The sequence below is a fragment of the Necator americanus genome, chromosome III (genome assembly GCF_031761385.1).
Source record: "Necator americanus strain Aroian chromosome III, whole genome shotgun sequence".
Lineage (NCBI taxonomy): Eukaryota > Metazoa > Nematoda > Chromadorea > Rhabditida > Ancylostomatidae > Necator > Necator americanus.
Genome location: NC_087373.1, coordinates 22,030,080 through 22,047,043, shown reverse-complemented (window position 1 = coordinate 22,047,043; position 16,964 = coordinate 22,030,080). Strand labels below are relative to the sequence as shown.

General features: G+C 42.0%; 1 protein-coding gene across 2 annotated transcripts; it reads right to left on the bottom strand.

Annotated features, from left to right (window-relative positions):
- Positions 1–83: 83 nt before the first annotated feature.
- On the bottom strand, positions 84–6,309 carry RB195_010464 (uncharacterized protein; the record flags this gene model as incomplete). 2 transcript variants are annotated; one of them, XM_064191482.1, is made up of 18 exons in its annotated part: positions 84–155; positions 211–357; positions 418–549; positions 605–700; positions 1,003–1,095; positions 1,562–1,701; positions 1,757–1,835; positions 1,910–2,037; positions 2,094–2,180; positions 2,503–2,629; positions 2,687–2,760; positions 2,813–2,926; positions 3,111–3,229; positions 3,611–3,695; positions 4,550–4,652; positions 4,708–4,789; positions 5,639–5,811; positions 6,208–6,309. In XM_064191482.1, 18 exons carry the CDS (start codon positions 6,307–6,309, stop codon positions 84–86), a joined length of 1,953 nt encoding a protein of 650 aa, XP_064049065.1. The 2 variants fall into 2 exon arrangements, with proteins under 2 accessions (XP_064049065.1, XP_064049066.1); XM_064191483.1 differs by having other exon boundaries at positions 6,208–6,279.
- Positions 6,310–16,964: the final 10,655 nt, after the last annotated feature.

Genomic DNA, 16,964 nt, shown 5'->3' with positions numbered 1-16,964 from the left:
ACTAATGTAATATGCTTTCCTCACGATGTCTGCAAACTTAGAGGTCAAAATAACAGAACGAACTGCAGAAGGGATGAACATGCTCACAAAGCATTGATTCGCTTCTCAAGTTCTGCGAGTTGGTCGGCGATTGGCTTAGGCAGGTCGGGTCCAACCTGAACTGCACGGATTGCTTTCCACTCAGGGGTTTGCAGAATATGCAGACAATACCTGGGATTCAAGGAAGTGCTTGCTCTCCTCGACATCTTCCGTCCAGTACTGTTTTGGAATCGACATAAGCTCATTCCAGTCGATACGTGGGAGGCCGTCCAAGTTAATGCTACCGCGCTTTGGAATGTACCCGATCGGAGTTTGTTCCTACAAGGACTGACGTTTATTCCCGCTTATTCCTCTCGCTCTTTGCAACAAAACACGTACAGCAATGTCTTCAACACCCTCAACCCGTCGGAGAATCCAGTCGAGTACTCGGATGTTATCACCGTAGCCTGGCCACAAAAATTTGTGGTCGCTTGTTTCTCGGAACCAGTTCACATGGAAGATCTTTGGGACCTTCAAAATCCGGTGCTTCCGTGAAACATACTCAATGTTACATTTGTAGTCCTACCTTATGTGGTGCTTTTCCGAGATTAATCCAGTGCTGTAGATACCTACCGAAGTTGTAACCCATGAATGGACGCATAGCCATAGGATCATGCATAACCTTTAGTAGGAAACTGATCGCAGTTGTTTGAGATGCTGTTCACCGTTACAACATCAAAAATGGAGTTCATACTCGAGAATAGTTGCAATGCATTCTTCTCGCTTTGTTATTTGTTACCTTTCACTGAACTTGCAAACAAATTAATTTTCTAATTGTCTTACGTCACAAAGTCTGACCACGCCCCTGGATTTATAAGTGGGATAAGTGCAAAAGTACGCCAGTTAAATTGAGAATTCGAATTGATAACCTAGAATTTCAGCCCGCATGTGTCACGAAAATGCCGAATTAGAAACCAAACCCACCTGTTTACCGGTGTGTTCTGCTGCAGCAGTTGCTTCCGATTTGACCAGCGCTCCAACGAGGATTCCGTGTTCCCATGAGAAGCTCTCGAAAACCTTAAATCTCTATGATAGGTTTGGTTTGATTGAAGGGTCACATTAGTTCATTATCCAGTTACCTATCTGCATAACGTCCAGAAAGTTCCGCTGGGTATCGGTCTCCCTCAATCAATTTCAAACAGTTTTTTTTTACGAACTCAACAATTACACATTACTGACTTCTGTCCCACCCTAGCATGTAACTAAACCCCTTCATACTTCTCATCTTAGTAGATTGTCCTTCTGGACAAGATGAAGAGTATGTAGAGGGTGAACATGTAAAAATATATTTTCAGCACCTATTTTTTTCCGAACACTTGCCAACAACGTGAGAAGCCTAAGTTCGATGAAATTGACTTAACCTCCCTATTGAACTTTGTGTTTCCAGTTGTTGCCTCACTCAAATGTTCAGATCGCCCAACTAGTTTTCAACTAAGAAAAGACTACTCATTTTTCTCAGGAAAAAATAATCCAGATCACATACGAGAGGCACTCCTTCTGGACGACGACCTCCGAAAATTAAAGCATCGATGGGTACACCTTGAGGTGCCTCCCACTCTGGATGAATGATTGGGCATTGACCCGCTGGGGCAGTGAAACGCGAATTTGGATGAGCAGCTTTTCCTGAAACGGCGAATGAAATCTGTCTCTCCAAGAGAAATCGGTGAACTTAACTGACCCTCATCGCCAATATGCCATTTCTCTCCGAGCCAGTTCGTGATGTCAATTTGGCGCAGCTGTTCATCGGTGAGGTTTTTCTGAAAACAGATCATATTCCTGGCAGTCTCAATGGGAAACATCTGTTTTGAATGGGCCTGGAGAAATCAAAGACCTTTTCTTTGAGCTCTTTCTCAAGTCCTTCCCAGAAGTACTCTCCATCGGCAGTTTCAGCAACGTTCGTGAAGATCGAGTTCTTCTGGAACGAGGCCATAGCCATTGGGTTTGTCTTGTTGGAAGTACCTGTACTTGCAGCAGATAAACAGCTGTCGGTAAGTTTTATGAGTATGAAGAATTACCAGGTGCGACTCCGAAGAAGCCAGCTTCTGGATTAATGGCATAAAGGCGACCATCTTCTCCGAACTTCATCCAGGCAATATCATCTCCTGAAAAGCAGAACCACTGCACCAATCACCATTCTGAGTAGATATTATGGAATTTATCCAGAGATGTGTTCGGTGTTGAAATGTTTCTTATGGAACTTTAAACCTACGGATAGGAGAGATTAGCCGATTGGAAAGCGGCACACTATCTCCTTAGTTGAACAATGGCTGTATTCGCAGCCAGAATTGACAGGGATTTTGTCAGTCCCCTTCTTGAGTACGGTAGGTGTTACTACGATAAGTTTAGCTGGTCGCAGAGGAGATATCAAAAATGGGCTGAGCTGCTCACTCTACAACTAGACTGACTTTATGTTTGTTTGTTTACCTATTACACGGACTTTCCAGTTGGGAATCGTCGGTTGTAGCATAGCAAGGTTCGTCTTTCCGCAAGCGGAGGGGAAGGCTGCGGCAACGAATCGTTCATGGCCTTCTGGATTTGTGACACCCATAATCTGCAGTTCAATAGGCTTTTTTCTGTCTAACAATAAATGTACACAGTCAGCTCTTACCAACATGTGTTCGGCCATCCACCCCTCGTCGTACCCGATGTTGCAAGCGATGCGGAGAGCGAAGCATTTTTTACCTGAATTCAAACTTTTTTGTCCAGCAACCACTCAAACTCTCGCAGTGCTCACCAAGAAGCGAGTTTCCTCCGTAACCGGAGCCGAACGACCAAATTTCTCTCTCCTTCGGTCGGTGAGAAATCATAACCTTCTCAGGGTTGCATGGCCAATGGTTAATTACCTTTTCTGGAATATTTCACATTGTTCCACAAATACGGTCTTGTGTTGTCGACATTGGTGTGTTAGAGCGGCTCTCTAGGAAAGTAATAATGGTTATTAGAGCGTTTTGAGCTTGAACCATCTACAAAACTTTTCTTTCCAATGTCATTTTTGAGTCCCCGACCTTCTTGATGCCTCGATATAGTCTTACCTTTGACAGGGCGTGGCAGACCAACAGAGTGTACACAGCGCACGAAGTCGTTATCACCGAGTGCCTCCAGCACCTTCGAACCCATACGAGTCATTATTTTCATGCACAGCACCACATAACTGCAATCACGCGTCTTTTTACGGGTTGATAAGTTGTGCTGCATGAATACTCCACTGTATGGTGTTGTATGCCTGGTCGGAAAATTTTGACTGATGGCGCAACTCGCGGTCATGACAAAGCGGCGCAGCTTGCACTGGCTCGCGATTGACTGCAAGCATATCACCGTAGCGCGGCTCATGGCCTACAGCAGGTTTGCAGTTCGAGGAGGAAATTGTTCCCAGTCAAAACAGAGTTAGAAATACTGCAGTGAATCAGTTTCCGCGTGAAAGACGACACGGAATGACAAGCGGAATGTTTGCTATCTAAGCTGCATTTGTTCATATGCATAGATCGCTTAAAGCGGAAGGAAAGAAGAACAGAGTCCCAGTAAATCAGTTTACCTCGAGTCGGTAAGTTCGATTCCGATTTTAGACAGAGGTCCTCCAATCGGTCCCATCGAGTAGGGTATCACGTACATTGGACGACCTGAAATTTTTTTTTTGCATTTATACTCCATTTCCAGTGCAACATTTCACGTTTAACTACTTTCGAGTGCTTTGAGTTATATTGGTATTCTCAAGTTCACCTCCAAATGCACGAGTATGTACTTTTGCAGTAATGTTTCCGAGCGACCTGTACATCGTACCAGGCGCGATTGCTTTAATCTTTGCAAAAAAATGTTCGGGAGCGCACCGCGTTGAGGTGACATTTCCTTTTTTGTAACCATGCATGAGTCATTCTACGTCAGGGACACTTGGAACCTGGTGTAGAAAAAATGAGCACAAGGTCTGCCATTTTAGCGAACTCTGTATGCATCAAATGTACGAGGAAATCAAATGAGAGTTCAACATTCACAACCTTTATTTCTTTACTTTTTTGATGAGAGCATGGAAAATTTTTAGATGTAGTTGCCCGAGTCCTCATGACACATGTAGTTGATGGGGGCTACCAGAAAGCTAATGGAGGTAGAACAGAAGAGATTCTGAATGCGGCACATTCGCTGATGTGTACATAAGCCAAAAGTTTGTTTCATGTCGTCACTGGATTCCTGTTGTAAAGGCCCTTACAGATAAGTGTAAAGGAGGAAGTGAGCTTTTGGCGATGACATGGTTGGTCGATTCTAACATAGCACAACACAAAATAACTCACACATGGACTAGACGCACTTCAATATGGTTCCGTGATGCGAAGTGGAAGTGCCCAGCAAAAAGCGATGGTGCTATTTGAACAACTACTTAGTTTTTGACTTGTTATACTGTATTGCACAGAAATGGATTACGATGAATCTTTATAGTCATAATTATTAGTGATGACCTTGAAAATTGAACATGTTCCCTTACCGGCCATACATCCAGGAAATCTCGCGTCAAGCTCCTGAGCGAACTGTTCCTCACTCATCCATTGTCCCATAATGGGTTTCACTCCTTCAGGGGTATGGCACACCTTTAAAATGTAGTTGCTGCACAAGAGTTCAGAACAGAAACTGTACTTAAATTACCGAGTCATATTTGTCCTTGGTTACCATCCATGTCTTAGATTCGACTCGGGCGACATCTCGTGGATCAGTGCGACATAAGTAGCTGGAAGTGTGAGCTGTTGCAGCTATCAATAGAAATCCCCAATCGCATTCTCTGCTTATGTGAAATTCTCCCCGATCTACACATGTCTCCAAATGGAATTATAACAGCTCGTTCGATACACGTAATGCGACGATTCACTGCCGGTGTTGTCGATGATGAGCAATCGATGAGCTTTTTATGGACGTTCTGCTACTTTTTTATCGTTTCTGTCGCGTCTATTGTACATAGCAGTTGTTCAAAGCATTGACGGTTAACAGAATCTGCAACTCTGCACGTTGGGCGGCGAACCAGTTTCCCTCCTCAGCGAGAACACCTGCTTTGTGAATGTTCACGAAATATAGACGATTAAACATGACTATCTTTGCAACCTTAATGGCTTCAGGATGTGGGCTTGAAGGCAATAGTTTGTTCTGTTTAGCATCGAGAGTATCAGAATTCAAAAGGAATAGGTATTGGGTTACTTCGTAAAGGTTAGAACATGTCTGTGATTGATTCGAGTTTATTCTAACAGGTCAGAAAGCGCTGATACACTTTGTCGAATCCACTACTAACGTTCATATCGTTGATAACTCTCAAGATCTCCGAAGGTAGAAAACTATTCCATGCCTATTCTGAAGATTCTACATTCAGGAGAAGTGGGGACTAACCTTGACCTTATTCTAAAAAGGTAGCAATGTAATGCAGCAATATCGTGGAGGGTGAGCTTGTGCTGTTAAATTTTACCCAGAGGTTAAAGATGTCTACTGTGTTCCATTGTAGCATCCTTCATCAAACAGAGAGAAAGAGACTCGCTTGTAATTTTGTACGTGCGTCGAGTACCAATCAAACTTTGAATGACTCGTAACTTACTTGTTTTCGTAAGCTTTGAGAGGGGTTAGAACACCTCTTTCAACGAGTTTGTCGATTATGTCTTGGTATTCTTTCTCGCTTCCGTCGCAAATGAAAATGCCAGCCGGATTCATCAGCTCGGCCTTCTCAGCAACGAAACGTTGAACCTTGGGCGGAAGTGATGCGAAGTCTCCCTGAAGTGTGAGTACTATTGATGCTTCCATTGCACACGTCCGATTTCTACAGCCAGAGTCAAGTACAAGAACCGTTCGAAATTGCATGCGGTGGAACACTACATGATGTGGATGAACTCATTCCCTTCCGAATAGAATTTGAGATAATAGCTGTTCTTCATTCTTCATTCTGCACATTGCTAATCTACTAACTAATTCAGATGGATTTGTATACACCACCAGATTGCTTGTTTGAATGTACACAGCACTACATAAATGAATGACGACCTCTGTTCCTTTTTACAGCGCTTTTGTGAGGGCATGAAATCGGTCGATACTAAAGTTGACAGAACGATTGTTCACTCGGCAAGGCCGGGTGCACTTCCAAACAAATTTTTAGGAGAAGTCTGGTCATACCTTGAAAATCGGAATATGGTTGAGTTTGTGAGTGACCACTTCTGTGACGAGCTGGAAGCCGTCGCTCTCCATCTGGCGCAGAGATTTGCATTCGGTAGTCATTCCTCTGAAACGGATTGCAGTCACATATAGTTACTGTATTCTCACAGAACCATAGTCGATGATAAACTGAGATAGGTTTGGGAAGGTGGGGTGAGGGGCAAGGAAGGGAAAGGCCACCAGCAAGTGGCGGAAGGTCTCTGACTTCTGATGCAGCCGGAATGACAACACCGGCGCATGTTGTCGTGCCACGCCCCCAACGAGGGCATCGAGAGCTGGGGGTTGGTTGTTGGACGGCCTATGAGCGGGAAAGAGTGCAGATAGATGTTGACTTCCCGGTAGTTTTTGAGTAATCTGTCGCTCTGCACCTCTCTGAGTTCTCTTTTCCGCACAAAACGCACATGAGAGAAGAGATGGCCAGGAGCGGAGAATATAACAACTGAAAAGCCGAGAATGAATTATAATCGTGTATTTTTTCATTTTCCATGCTCATATCAAGAAGTGAGGACAGAGGAGGCAGAGCCAGATCGTAACAATATGGGAGTTGACACTATTTTTTCTAGTGTACTAGTAATTGCTAGTGATGACGTACATGCGATCGCTTCACAAGCAAGCAAATCGTTGAAGTGTGATTTTGTAGCCTTATAAATCCGCTTCATTCGCAGGAACTATCCAATTTTCATATTCTCCTGTAATTTCTTTTTGAACAGACCTAGTGATCACCTTACTAACGCCGAACGTCTAAAGTGTCATATGTGTTCCGGATTAGGTCATAAAACTGAAAAAGAATATGATAAAAGCGAGTTCCGCTGAAAAAAATGTATAGATCGTTGGACGATGACGCTTAAATGAATTGAAAGTCTGTTCAGGAAACGATCGATTTTCTATAGAGTTGAGAAAAACATAACTAGTCTGTTTATTCACGACTGGGATATGGAGATGGATGGGTAGGGGCGAACAGCCTCGCTAAATTAATGCCAAAATTTGTATTTCATTTCGAAATCCTTCCTAATCTGATCTTGCTTCCTACTTCATGTCAGCAACATTTTTAATCTTTCGCCCAATTGTGGATTAGAGATAGTCATGAGCTGACCTCAGCTACTCTAACATGTTGTGGGGTGAGACAGCAGAGGTATCAGGCAGTACGTGCAGCCGAAAAATTACAATGAAGGAGCGGCAGACAGGCGCAGCATCTCATACAGCGTTCCTGCGATCCGTCAACGGATTCCCACAGCATCGATTCTCGCCTCCACGTTGATGCTAAATCGAATCGATGGCGGTGAATTGTTACTGCTGCCTTATGTGGTTACATTGCGAAACACTTCGTTGGTCTGGTTTTTCCAGCAGCGGACAGTCCGCCTTCCTGTGTTCCGACTGTTAGAAAATTGAACCGTTTGCAAATTGAATGGAAACACCAAATAAAGATAAACTGCTAATCAAATGCATGAATGATTGCTGACAGTGAACAATTGGCTTCATAAAAGTGGGCGATAACAGTAAACCGCAAAGTAAACACTGCTATTGAACAAGGATCATGTGATTGTTGTTGCCCTAACTTCGTTCTTTTCGGAACAAGTGGAAAATCGGCACTATTGGCACGTAACGTGTCAACACTACTCCAGCGTTAGTTATAAACATATACAATTTGTAATAAGTGCATCTAAAACATTGATTTTGGTCGGTTCGCCAGAAAACATGGAATAGGCTGTCGCTGCAATCCATCGCCCTTAACGATTAAAATTACCGTTGTCATTCTTATAGATATTGACTACAGTAAAGAGTTGATTGTAGATATCGCCTTCATTTTTACTTCACGTATGCAGTTCATTTTCAACAGGAACTTCTCGGGATTTTGATTTGACGAATTCCGCAGTAAACCAACAGAAGCTATGCACGATGCATTTTAGAAAGAAAACAGAATGCCAAACAATCCTGCGCTTATTGCTATTGCTGCGTTCTCTAAGAAAAAGGGGAGGGAAGGTCACCTGTGTATACACGGGTATACAGTCGGCTTAGAACGTGTTTTATAGTAGGGTCAAAAACGAAATGAAGCCCAGTAAGCAGGTAAGCTGCAAAGTGCAGCTGCACTTGAAGCGGTGAAATGAGGCGTAGCGGTTACGATTAAGAAGCCATCTTTGCGAGCATCATTCACCGCTGCAGTTCTCGATGGTTCGACGAGGACCCCTAACTACCGCTATCTCAACTAGTGCTTCGAGCGCAGACGGTTACGCAACTGCACCAGATTTCATGCCATTTTGACTCGAATAAACCCTAACGACGCGATGCGCCGTCTGTGCAGGCGTATACAGAGCTCCCTCTACAATATTCGAAAATCTAGCCGGAACACATTTCCTTCTGTTTTTTCCGTATATTTCCAGTATTATTTTAGAAAAAGTTTATGGGCAGCCTTATTTACGTTTAACAAAGTCCTTTTCTATTAGTTTTATTGTTTGCTCTGCTCTTAGAATCCTTCTAAGCTATTATCTTGTTTTTGTCCCTTTTTCTGTAATTTTTTCTGTGATTAGCTTTTCTGTGATTGATGTGTGTTTTAATCGGATCATCATCATCAACTCTCGAAACCGCTCTAGAAGAGGACTGAATCCTCAAAATTACCCAAGAAGGGCAGAAACCCAATTCCTGCAATCTGAAGTCTTCGGGAGATGCCTGGAATCAACATAAACATTAGAACTAGGAAAAAAGGGTTTTCTTAGTGCTACATCTTCAAAGGATGAAAATCGTGCGTAATTGCACCTGAAATTGTAATATGGATTGAACCCCAATAAGCTAAGATCTTAGGGGCATTACCGAAGCAAAACAAACGATAAAACTAATGTAAAAGGATTTTTCTAAATTATTTCAGCGTGAAACGGACTTTAACATGACGACACATGTGCTCGGCAAAAACGTGGACATAGATCATAGTACTCGAAAACTCCGCGGAACTGTTTAATTTTTATGTTTTTTACCCTTTTTCGTGTAATAATGTATGAAAACGCGGCCTACATGATCTTTTGAGAGTTTTAACTGGGTGAAGTGTTGTTGGGTGAAGTGTGGGGGAAGCACTTGATACTGCTCTAATCTAATGCACTTTTGGGCGCGAAAACGTCCATGGAGCACAGAAATCGTTCTTAAGTGACAAAGCTTAGAAGCCATCTCTCTGGGTTGTTCCAGTAACCCAGTTTGTATGTTTTGGTTAAATAAGTTAAAGCGTTAGCAGCAGCTCTATCTCTTTTTCTCTTGGTTGTTTTAGCCTGTGTGTCATGGATCTTCTAAGAGTAATGCTTACGTGTTAGGGCTTCGACAGACCGAGCTATTCACTTCCAATGACGAGCGGATGACTGATCAACTGTCGCCTTCTCAAGTGGGAAAGCATACCAGTATGTCATTTAAAGGCATGTCATCACTTAGGGTGGTACGGGTTTCAGGGTGCGAGGTGTGCCTATACGGGGTCGTAGATTGTGGGGAAGAGGGTGATTCCGTTCATCTCTTCCTAATCGCCGTAAAAAACGGCCCAGAAGATGCAACGTGTGCACAAGGCTGGCGTGCTCCAATACAGCTCTTCATACACAAATACAAGATATATATATATATATATATATATATATATATATATATACCAGTCTGAGCATCCGGCTAAAGCCGGACTTCAGACTTTCTGTGTTGTTTGCTTCGCTCGCCTTCACTAATCAATGAAAATTAATATTAGTGTTATTAGTTCTATGAAATTGGACTCCAACAATCTTTCTTCCTTTTTTTATATTATAACTATAAGCGAAATATTTCGTAGTCTTCTTTCTAAACGCGTCAGTTCTACATTTGGAGTACATTCGAACTTCAGCTTCAAACACTCCTTATCAATATATTATAGACAAAATTTAAAAGTATCACGCGAAATATGGGTTTTTCTCCTGTTTTCTATAAACAGTTATCAAAGAATGATGTTTCGGCATAAAATGACGTGAAGGACATCATCTTACTGATGAAAATAACGTTCCACGTCAGACCACATAAACATCTTGCTACTATTTAAGCACCCGTTTGCATGCGTGTTTCCACTTTCTGAGAGCGGCATGCTACCAACTTGAGGCGAACGAAGAAGGAAATGAACACACGGAGGAGTCATATAGGGTGTGAAGCAAAGCGCGCAATGGCCACGGCTATGAAACGGCTTTAACCATTTATGTTTTGCGACATGCACACGAAGTTATTGCGCACTATTTCGACTCCGATGGACCTGTCGCACCTCCTTCCATAGGTATCTGGCGCCGGCGCGCCAGTGTAACCCCTGTGGACTGGACCCATCGCACCCCTTCTACAGGTATCTGGCGCCGGTGGACCCGTCGCACTCCTTCTATGGCTATCTAGCGCCGGTGGACTCGTCGCATCCCATTTTATACCTTTCTAGCGTCGATACATCAACTCGACGCCGGTGGACCCGTCGCACCCCATATTATGGCTATCTGGCGCCGGTGGACCCGTCGCACTCCTTCTATGGCTATCTGGCGCCGGTGGACCCGTCGCACCCCCTTCCATAGGTATCGACCGCCGGTGGACCCGCCGCGCCCCCTTCCATAGGTATCAGTAGCCACTAGACCCGTCGCACCCCTTCTATGGGTATCTGCCGCCGGTGGACCTGTCGCACCCCTTCTATGGGTATCTGCCGCCGGTGGACCTGTCGCACCCCTTCTATGGGTATCTGGCGCCGGTGGACCCGCCGCGCCCCCTTCCATAGGTATCAGTAGCCACTAGACCCGTCGCACCCCTTCTATGGCTATCTGGCGCCGGTGGACCCGTCGCACCCCCTTCCATAGGTATCGGCCGCCGGTGGACCCGCCGCGCCCCCTTCCATAGGTATCAGTAGCCACTAGACCCGTCGCACCCCTTCTATGGGTATCTGCCGCCGGTGGACCCGTCGCACCCCTTCTATGGGTATCTGCCGCCGGTGGACCCGTCGCACCCCTTCTACAGGTATCTGGCGCCGGTGGACCCGTCGCACCCCATATTATGGCTATCTGGCGCTGGTGGACCCGTCGCACCCCTTCTATGGGTATCTGGCGCCGATGGACCCGTCGCACCCTTTTTTTCGAATTTCGTGACACACAGACAAACACACACACGGACTAAGCTCGTTATTATATGTCATGATGATGTTTTAACATAAAATGACGTGAACGACATCATCGTACTGGTAAAGATAACGTTCTTCATCAGATCATGTATACTGTTCGCTACTATTTGAGCAGTCGTTTGCATCGGTGTTTCCACTTTTAAAGTGGGCATGCTGCGAAGATGAGACAGACCTGCAAAGAAATAAATACGCGTAGAAGTCACAGAGGCGAAAAGCAATGCGCACAGTGGCCGCTGCTGTGTAACTGTTGCATCGTCCCACTTACTTTTACGACATTACGACATTCACACAAAGTTACTGCTGCACTATGACCCACCAACCCAACGTCGTGGGACCCGTGTCTACTCCTTCATCCGCTCTACCACGCCGTAGCACCAATCCGACGCCGTGGGACCCGTCGCACCCCCTTTTATAGCTTTCAGGCGTCGGAGCACCAATGCGACGCCACTGGGTAATTGTCTCCTCCTTTGACCACGACGCCTCTACGACGCGCCCCAACTCGACGCCTGTGGAGCCGTCGCTCACCTCTTTTGGAATTTCGTTACACACACACACACACACACACACACACACACACACATACACACACACTGAAAGGCCAAGCCCAGTCTGAACGTTCGCGTATTCGCGTCGTATCTACATTTGAAGATCATTCAAACTTCATCTTCAAACACTCTTCCAACACCAACATAATTCAGGTACAATTTGAAAGCATTACGCTGTGTATGTATGTATGTATGAATGTATGTATGAATGTATGTATGAATGTATGTATGTATGTATGTATGTATGTATGTATGTATGAATGTATGTATGTATGTATGTATGTATGTATGTATGTATGTATGTATGTATGTATGTATGTATGTATGTATGTATGTATGTATGTATGTATGTATGTATGTATGTATGTATGTATGTATGTATGTATGTATGTATGTATGTATGTATGTATGTATGTATGAATGTATGTATGTATGTATGTATGTATGTATGTATGTATGTATGTATGTATGTATGTATGTATGTATGTATGTATGTATGTATGTATGTATGTATGGGTGTGTATGTATGTATGTATGTATGTATGTATGTGTGTGTGTGTGTGTGTGTGTGTGTGTGTGTGTGTGTGTGTGTGTGTGTGTGTGTGTGTGTGTGTGTGTGTGTGTGTGTGTGTGTGTGTGTGTGTGTGTGAGAGAGAGAGAGAGTGACGGGGGTCTCACGACATCGACGTGATGCGCCGGCGTAGTGCAGCGGTACAATGGGGAGTGGCGAGTCCAACGGCGTCGAATTTCTGCGCCATAGTGCACTTTGCAAGAGGGGGCACTGCGGGCATTGGTTTTCACCTCCGCGACTCCTCCGCGCATCTGTTTCCTTCCACGTTTGCCTCAGGTTGGTAACATGCCTTCCTCAGAAAATGGAGGCATGAATGAAACCGACTGCTTAAATAGTAGCCAACTGTTTACATGATCTTTAAAATCATATCATAAATTATCTTTGTCATAACGATGGTGTCATTCACGTCATTTTATGTCAAAACATCATTCTGTCATAAATGATGGCGGAAAGCATTAAGAAAACCCATGCTTAGGGTAGTCCTTTCAAATTGCGTTTATATTATATTGGAATCGAAGGAATGTTTGAAACTGATGTTCGGTTGTTCTCCAAATGTAGAAATGACAGGAATTGAGATAAAACTATGGAATCTTTCACATAAATCTATAAAAAAAGAAGGAAGAAGGAGTTGTTAGAAAAGTACAATTCTAATTTCGCAGAAAATGCCACTACTATTAATTTTCATTGATCAGTGATGGCGAGCGAAGGGAACACCACAGAAAGTCTGAAGTCCGGCTTTGGCCGGATATTCAGACTGGTAAATATAAAATATCATAAAGGGATTCTTCACTTCGTGGAATAGAAGCACATGTTTGACGTGTTATTCGCCGCGTAAAAGACTGCGTCAGATTCCACTGAAAACAAAGTTGCCGATTTTTCTTTTTTTTTAACTTCTCACTCAGACAAATGTGTTTTTTTCCTTCGGTGTACCACTGATCTATGTGAATTAATAAATAATTAAATAAATATGCTTTTATGGTTGACCCGAAAATTTGATTCATATTGTGATAGAATGGAAATCTCTGAGATACGGTCGTTCTCAATTGCCTTCAAAGTGTTCTAATATGACTGATCGCATATATTAGCAGGACTGTGAATTTATCATGTACTTTTTATTGGTCGTACCTTATAGTTCATTTATTCATTCCTTATATTTGCGCATTTTTCAAAATGTTTTATACCTATATTTATAAGCACTTACGTGGAAGGTAAGGCGTAATTTTTAACAGCTTTCTGCAAGGATGTCGTTGTATCGCGGCTGGTGTTCAACTTCTAGCCCTAGAGCGAAGTTGGGGAATTGTCCCGCATTGAACTCTATTGTAAATCCATCAAAAGCACAAAGGAGTAGCGGACTTCGCCTGATCCATTCGTTTCGAAGGGAAAGGATCTCTAAACGTCATACACCTCGTTGTACTGTCCACTTTGACTGATATTACCTTGAGAAAATGTTTAGAAATTCAATTAGTCACAACTTGTTGTTATTTTACACTTCTGACGTGGTATACAAGAAAGTTCCTAAGAGAGGTGTATAACAGTGCATGCTTCACTTCTCCAAAAAAGATGTCAACTTCCTTTACCTTATCACTTTCTACGAATGGCGCCTCAACTCGGCGGTTGTCAATAACCTCGATATCGAATCTCTGAAACAACTTGCGTCTCAGAGCGAGTGCAAAGATGTGCTTGACTCTTCAAAACCAAATGAACAAAGATCTAAGCCTATTTTGCGATCATCAACTTACCCACTACGCCAAATGTCCTAGATAAGAGTTACTTTAGTGGTTATCACTTTGATCACAATTTTGGGTGTTTCGAGTTATTCGTTGGAATGAGAAAAGCCATTTCTTATTCTGATTTCAGTTCCTCCGCAACCGTCTCTCGTTCCTAGCGGTTTATATCAGGACATTCTCTTTCTGAATTCAAAAAGCTTGCTTAGATTTGTCAGTCAATGTTTAAGCCCGCCAAGATTTCAGCCGAAATTTCAAAATTTCGCACTCCGTCACACCTTTTCTTTTTATGAATGCTTGTAGGGGTTGAGTCGTTTGGGCCATCTTTAAATGTGCTATATCAGCATTGTATTCGTCGCCACAGCGCGTGTGAAAGTTCAGATAAGTCACTTCGGATCTCGTGCGTTGTTAGGAATATCTGTAGAGCTAATAATGCAGTTTGTTATGACGCAGGTGTGTAACACATCAGATTGAACTGTGTCATTCATTTTTCTGTTTTTTTTCGTTTGCGATAAGTCATCGGTCGTCACTAAGCTTACTACAATCTAAGCTGAGCATTTGACCTAATCGCTAAGTTAGTGTAAGAAAAGTAGGTTTAAAGTATTGTTTGTTTGGTCGTATAGAGATCTTGCCGGATGGATTGCAGGCTGGAGCCATTCCTTTCTGAAACTTTGAAACAGTCGATTTGCCGCACCTCAGACAATAAAACCAACTCTGCCATCATGTGCAAACGTATCACAGCTGAATGCGCATAAAAACAGCTTCAAAGGTTCGCGCCTTTGGAATTTCAGGGAAGTCTCAATGACATAAAATGTTTCTCTCGCGGTAAATAGCACAAATTCCCCTGAGAGAGGTAAGAAGGAGTGGGGTGAAAAGAAAGAGAGGTATATAAGCCTATTGAAGATACGATTCATGAGATTTGTGGTGAGGTGCCTTTAAACTAGTTTGAGCATGTAATTTCATTACTTCCTCCACTGACGCATGAGTGTAACTCCATCGAACTAGTCTCACTACTTTTTAGCTCAAGCGCACCACTTCGAAGCAGTGGGATTCGTTCCACCTTTTTTAATTGCATCCTGATGCCTGCGCAGTATTCTGACGCTGCGAGATCCGTCCTAGTGCTCTGTTATCCCGTTCAACCCGTCTCACCTGTTCCCACTGCTTTCTCGCCCTGACACACCCACCAGGACAGGCGTCGCGGAACAATTTTCACTACATTAGTCACCATCGACGGTATATATAATGTATCATTTGCTTATCAGAAGTTTGATAATACATACAATATATTATCACACTTCTGATAAGCAGATGTTACGAGTGCGCTCTAATTGACAACATTTTATACAATCGATGAAGGGATAGGCAGAGGAGAAGTAAGCTCAAAACTCAAAAGTGTCTGTGTGGAAGGTTTGGTCGAAATCGGCGTATCGATTGAGATACATACATACATACATACATACATACATACATACATACATACATACATACATACATACATACATACATACACGCATACATACATACATACATACATACATACATACATACATACATACATACATACATACATACATACATACATACAACATACATACATACATACATACATACATACATACATACATACATACATACATACATACATACATACATACATACATACATACATACATACATACATACATACATACATACATACATACATACATACATACATACATACATACATACATACATACATACATACATACATACATACATACATACATACATACATACATACATACATACATACATACATACATACATACATACATACATACATACATACATACATACATACATACATACATACATACATACATACATACATACATACATACATACATACATACATACATACATACATACATACATACATACATACATACATACATACATACATACATACATACATACATACATACATACATACATACATACATACATACATACATACATACATACATACATACATACATACATACATACATACATACATACATACATACATACATACATACATACATACATACATACATACATACATACATACATACATACATACATACATACATACATACATACATACATACATACATACATACATACATACATACATACATACATACATACATACATACATACATACATACATACATACATACATACATACATACATACATACATACATACATACATACATACATACATACATACATACATACATACATACATACATACATACATACATACATACATACATACATACATACATACATACATACATACATACATACATACATACATACATACATACATACATACATACATACATACATACATACATACATACATACATACATACATACATACATACATACATACATACATACATACATACATACATACATACATACATACATACATACATACATACATACATACATACATACATACATACATACATACATACATACATACATACATACATACATACATACATACATACATACATACATACATACATACATACATACATACATACATACATACATACATACATACATACATACATACATACATACATACATACATACATACATACATACATACATACATACATACATAATGTGGTTAAAGATGAACAATGGTATACATGATAGTCCTAGGTTGATCATCACAGCACACGACTGTACAAGCGATTCCAA